Source organism: Helianthus annuus, chromosome 13 (assembly GCF_002127325.2).
Source record: "Helianthus annuus cultivar XRQ/B chromosome 13, HanXRQr2.0-SUNRISE, whole genome shotgun sequence".
NCBI lineage: Eukaryota > Viridiplantae > Streptophyta > Magnoliopsida > Asterales > Asteraceae > Helianthus > Helianthus annuus.
In genome coordinates, this window is record NC_035445.2 from 101258060 (window position 1) to 101264462 (window position 6403).

Below are 6403 nucleotides of genomic sequence, written 5' to 3' on the forward strand. Positions count from 1 at the left end.
ACCTTAAATTTTATTTAAGTTGTAGGGACTGGGTTGAGATATGGAACGGGATGGTCTATTACTATTGTCAATTTTTTTAGGAATATTGGATTTTAATAATCTAAACTATTAGCCGTCAACAGTCACAACTTCAAAATTATCCACTAACAGTCCCAACTATTAACATATTGGCCTCCAATGAACCCTGACTAACAGAAAACCCTAACGCCGTTAGTCTCCAGTCGCCGGAAAAACGTTTTTAGCCGGAAAACTCAACTTTTTGGCCGGAAAACTTCTTTTTGGCCGGAAAACTCAACTTTTTGGCCGGAAAACTCCACATTTTTGTCCTAAATCTCTTCGTAACCTTAGATCGCACCGTTAGAAACCTTTTTCTGGCCAGAAACGGTTTTTCGACGACCGGAGACTAACGACGTTAGGATTCTGTTAGTCAGGGTCCATTGGTGGCAAATATGTCAATAGTTGGGACTGCCAGTGGTTATTTCTGAAGTTAGTACTGTTAGCGGCCAATGACGAATAGTTAGGATTATTAAAATCTAATATTTCATTTTTTTATAATTGTTTAAACTGAATGACACAAATGGAACAATTACACAAATTTGGTTTTTATTTACTGAATATGCTTTTGGGGTTATATAATTGAAAGGAATAATCATTGAATATTAACAGTTTTATTATATCCAGTCCAGATAATTCATTTGATTTTAACATTTATAACAAAAGTTCAGCAAAAGAACAATATTGGAAGTTTGGAACTTGAGTGATTTTATACTGTAACCATGTTTCATATATGTCAATGTTACATATATGTTTCACAGTAATTCATCTTTTGGATTAATTTTAAATAATTTCACGGGTATGGTACTATGTGACGCCTGATTCCCCGAACTTGTGGTTTCTTATCAAATCCGAGGGTGTTTTGAAAGTCTTATCAAATCCGAGGGTGTTTTGAAGGTCTTATTAAATCCGAGGGTGTTTTGAGGCTTCTCATCGCAAATGCACATCAACAACCGAGACATCTACTTTTAAACATTAAAACATATAACCGTACAACAACCTAAACTAACTCCAAACAATAACCAAAACTGTCGGTCTGGCTTTTACAGTTGTTCATCAAGAATCTCACCACATTGAAGGCACATAAACCTGCTCTTTCAGATTCTGAGTAGCACTCTCTGTCGGAAAACCTCTAACCGCCCCAATCGTCCACTGCGCTATAATCCCAGCAGCAATAGCAAACCGAAGCTGCCTTTCTAAAACATCTTGATTCTCAAAAATTTCAGGTTGACTAGTCAACTTCCTCAAAATACCCGCAACAACCGCATCACCAGACCCCGTTCTATCACAAGTAAAAGGCGTGATCAACACATCCTCAGTCCCCACAACCACCCCGTCAAACAACGGTGAGTAATAATGAAGCCGAAGAGTGCCATCTGTCACGAATAAAAACTTGAGATTATCGTGCCATAACGGGGCGATTTCTTCACGTGTGTAATGATAATAATCTTTCCCTTTTTCTTTTGTTTCTTCGAAAGATTCTGCAAAGTATTGAGGGGTGTAGTTTCTTCGTCTTTCGTGGTAGTGTTCGTCTAGAAGGAATTCGAGTTCTTGTTTGCTGACCTCGATGATGTCAGCCTGTTCCCATGCTTTGTTTATTATTTTCCGTGTCTCGTGACGGGATTTCCACAGCGGTAATGGGAGATTCATGTCGAAGAATATAAGGCTGCCGAACTTTTTTGACCACGCGATTGCTTTATATAAAGTGGCTTCCATTGTGTCGGATAACAAGACTTCTGAATTGAAGTGAAATATTCGAGCCTGTAAGAAAAGAAAAACACATATTACAGATATTATTTTGTCAGATTTAAGATTAACAATTAATCAATTTGAGACTATCACATGTACATTATAACATATAAAGAACCACCTTCAATCATCTAAAATCAACGGTTAACAATCTAACATTATATTGACATACATATCACTAATATAAACCACAACATTTTGTATGATTCAATGATCTTTTAGACAGAAAAAATCTTGGTTTAAGAAGGCACGCCAGAGGCGCCCAATAACGTATCGGGCATATTTGTCAATAGCAGTCACTATAGCGAATAGCGTAGCGTATAGGTCGAAGATCGCTACAGGGTATACATCCATAAATAGTGGGATTTCAATTTATTTTTCTAAATATAAACAGCAATTAAATATATTTATAAAATAGCTGGATTTTAGGGTTTTGTTAAATATACATAAAAAATAGCGTATATACCAGGGTATTTTGATATAATACACATACAGTTTTTTTTAATTTTTTTCTAGTGTATTGCTATTCGCTATGTAGCATATAGGTACCTTATCGCTATTTGTCGCTATTCACCGTTAACAACTATCAGGTGCAAGATAGCTAGCCTCATGTAGTTCCGGATCAAAATTGGTAGATAATAATGGTCTGTAGGTGGTTTACAAGTAAAAGTAAAGAAATTTGGAACGTTTACTTGATATATAGACCGATATGCAAAACAAATGAGAGTCTCTCATTTCAGATAAAACTTATTTGCTATGTTATCGAAAGCGCACTAAGCGCAGAAGCGAAGTGCAGAAAAGTGCCTCGCCTGTATAGGCGCAGTTCGGCCAAGTTCTGACCAGAAATCGTCTGAACCTAGTTGTCAATAGTGAATAGCAGTCAGTAGCGACAAGCTACCTATACGCTACGTAGTGATAGCGACGAAATAGCGCCTGCTATTTCATGTTTAGCGATAATACAGGGAAACAAAAAAATACATGTTATCGAGTAGTGGCATAGTTATTAATAGTGAATAGCGACAAGGGACCTATATGCTACGTAGCGAATAGCGACAAATAGCGACCGCTATTTTATAAATAGCGATACACTAGATAAAATTTTTGAAAATTTTGATATGTATATTACATCAAAATACCCTTGTATATATGCTATTTTACATGTATATTTAACAAAAACCTATAAATCCAGCTATTTTATAGCTATATCTAATTGCTATTTACATCAAAAAAAAAAAAAAACTAACTGTCGCTATTCACGCTATTGGTCGCTATGACCCAAATAGCGACACTTGGTCGCTTCGCTACATAGCGCGCTATAGCGGTCGCTATAGCCGCTATTGACAACTATGAGCAGTGGAGATGAGAAAAATACATGCTATAAGACCAGACTTAAAGGTATCGAGCAGTGGAAATGAGAAAAATACGTGTTATAAGACCAGACTTAAAGGCATCGAGCAGTGGAGACGAGAAAAAAAGTCGCTATTTATCGCTATATACAATATAGTGACATATGACCTATACGCTACGTAGCGTGCTATAGTCGCTATTGATACCTATGCTTCTATACCAGTTTGAACACATCTAAGACCCCTAAACAAGGTATTTTTATACGTCTCGCTTTTTTTGCGCCTCGGCTTTTCAAACCGAATAAACAATATTATTTCAAACAAACAATACCTCTTTAAGCACAGAAAGATTCAACTCATGAGTATCCAACAAATCTTCAGCAGCATCTTTGACCTTGTCAGCAAGCACCTCCCCCTTCTTACCAACCCCAATCTTCATAAAACAACAACCAGTCCTCCCACTTCCACTTCCACCAATTTTAACCCCTCTAGTCTGCACTTTCTCCTTATTCATCATCTCCACCAACTCACGCCCAAACTCATCATCCCCAACTTTCCCCATCACCGCCGCTCTCCCACCCAACCGCACGTGGGCTACCGCCACGTTTGACGGCGGCCCTCCCGGCGCACGTGCGAACTCCGGTGGGTCCCATTGTAGCATCTTCCATTCCGAGTACATGTCTGGATGCATTTGCTGGTCTGAAACCCGAACTGTTGGGACGAATTCTTTTTGTATGGCACCGAAACAGCAGATTAGAGGTGGGTCTTCGTATGGGAAGTCGATTCCGTCGTCGAAATCGGGTAATTCGTCTGAGATTTCAATGGTTTTTGGTGAGGGTTTTTTTGAAGGTGAAGGTTTGGTTGTGGTGGGTTTTTTGCGGGTGCGGCGAGGGGGTTTGGGGGTGTGGTCGCCATTGATGGAGGCTTTGGGTGTGAAAATTGCAGGAAAGGAACGAAAATGGAGAGATGGAAGAAACTGATGAAGAATAGCCATAGTTATGGTTAGGGTTTAACCATGAGTGTTGTGGATTTGTGATAGGGTTTTCCTTATCAGGAAACAAGGAGATTCAAAATCAATTTTGTTGGGTTTTATTATTTTATATAACAAATCGATGTTAAGTTACAAAACCGTTTTAAATAGCATCAATGTTAGATTGTTGTTGGCGATCACTAAAACTGGAAAAGTTCGAAAATAAAACTGAACGAAAAGTATACGTAAAAACGTTGAATCATGCACGTCCGTTGCGGCGTGTTAATTCGGAAAAATTAGACCGAAATGTAAGACACAATGAAACTGTTAAACTGGAAAAAATAGAGGTGAAAATGTTGATACGCATACGCATGTTACGGCATGTTAACTCGAAAAGTTTAGACTGACATGTAAAATGAAATATTTGTAGAAGATGAAAAGTATAGGGGACAACGTTGAAAGTGAAAAAGTGTCCAGGTTTAATGTAAAAGATAAAAACTGTTAGAGTTAAAGTAAAAACAGTAAGGAAAAAAAAAAGTATGGTACAACCTAAAAAGGATGATGTACAAACCATGTATATAATATGATATTATATTATATTATATGATGCAATTACGTAAGCATTCAAATGGCTAAAGAACAATTAGGTAATCAAAGACAACAAATAGAACCAAAGTTTTAAGAACACAGTTCTTTTATATAAAAATTCAATCAAAGGTGGTGTTTGGAATTCCTTCTCAAAAACAACTTATTAACTTATATAAGTTATAAGTTACAAATACTAACTTATCATTTTTTAACTTCTCATCACACAAAAACCACTTATATAAGCTAACCCAAATACTATGAAACAACTTATTCACTTTTATAAGTCAATAAGTTATAAGTTCTTCCCGATTTTGTAGGTGCGAATCATAACTTTTATATGAAACGAAATAAAATAAAATAGGAAATCCAAATTTAAATAAATATTAGATAATTTCATTTCTATGTTTTCAAGGTTGGTTGATTATGCAATCTGTTATTTGTCTTCAATGTTTTTTAAGGTGTTTCAAGTCTTCTAAATCAAGTACTACTTCATCTTTTGGTTGTTAAATCCTGAAAAAGAGTCTAGAACACAATTGGGGTCACTTGAATGATTGTGCAATGTTCTTATTTACTGGTCAAAGTTTCCCTTGATGCACCTACACCTACTGTTATTGAATAATTAAGTCGAGTAATAATTAGAACTTAGGTTCTAGAATCATAGAATATTTTTTATTTTATTCCACTTGGAACCATAAAAACAAATTTCTTTCCTGGTTTGTAGGAATTTTCAGTCTGCAATTCTTAGGTAGCCTATAAAAGGCAAGCATTATCAGTTTTCTAGATTGTGATATCACAGCCACGTTGCAACCTAACCTTGTGATACTCTCTTAATTTCTTTCGCAACCATGGTTGTAAAAGTCCCGTCTAGGCTCCGAGTACTCCCCGAGTACTCGCTACAAGGTAGGTCGCCAAGGCCCGAGTACTGTTCGTCTAGGCCAATTACTCCACGAGTAATCTCCACCTAGGCCGAGTACTTCCCGAGTACTCCCGAATCCGACTAGGGAGCGCCTAGCGACTTTTGCAACAAGAAACTTAAAAGAGTTCTATTTTTTTAACAACCAGCGAAAAAATTTTATTGCTAAAAGACGGGGTTAGCTAGACGCTGAAAGTCTCAACATACAAAGAAAAAGAAACCAACATTACTTTACCAGATCTCTGATATTAAAATCACATCAACGGTCCTAATTAAGGTTTTCGAGATCACACCAACTTAAAGAGTTCTGATACACTTATATAAGGGCCAAACTATCCACACACCAATTTTGCCTATCTACACACCTAAAAGGTGATTTTTGTCTTTACATGCACACCCTGCAGTGTCGAACTGTGGCCAAAACGGGGCGTTTTGGTCCGATTAACCAGACAAAGACTGACAGGTGTCTGACGGGTCTGTTGTCCGGACCAAAACGCCGAGCTTTGGCCGTGTTTTGGTCCTGTCAACCAGACCGGATATCAGTCTTTTGTCTGGTTGACAGGACCAAATCGCGGCCAAAGCTCAGCGTTTTGGTCCGGTCAACAGACCCGTCAGACACCCGTCAGTCTTTGTCTGGTTAATCGGACCAAAACATCTCGTTTTGGCCACAGTTCGACACTGCAGGGTGTGCATGTAAAAACAAAAATCACCTTTTTGAGTGTGTAGATAGTGAGATAAGTGGTACATGATTATGTGGTACATGATCTTGTTTTAAAATCAGTA

At 37.5% G+C, this 6403-nt stretch overlaps 1 protein-coding gene across 1 annotated transcript; it reads right to left on the reverse strand.

Annotated features, from left to right (window-relative positions):
- Nucleotides 1-941: 941 nt before the first annotated feature.
- LOC110898837 (fructokinase-like 1, chloroplastic) lies at nucleotides 942-4257 on the reverse strand. Its single transcript, XM_022145683.2, has 2 exons — nucleotides 3481-4257; nucleotides 942-1815 (listed from the first exon to the last, which is right to left on the reverse strand). Exons 1-2 carry the CDS (start codon nucleotides 4141-4143, stop codon nucleotides 1120-1122), a joined length of 1359 nt encoding a protein of 452 aa, XP_022001375.1. The 5' UTR covers nucleotides 4144-4257; the 3' UTR covers nucleotides 942-1119.
- Between the last annotated feature and the right edge of the window lie 2146 nt (nucleotides 4258-6403).

What these genes read in the sequence shown, in the direction of transcription:
- LOC110898837 (XM_022145683.2), bottom strand. Translation starts at nt 4,143, where the DNA reads ATGGCTATTCTTCATCAGTTTCTTCCATCTCTCCATTTTCGTTCCTTT. An exon ending in ATCTTTCTGTGCTTAAAGAG is followed by an intron (nt 1,816 to 3,480) that starts GTATTGTTTGTT and finishes CTTTTCTTACAG; the next exon opens with GCTCGAATATTTCACTTCAA.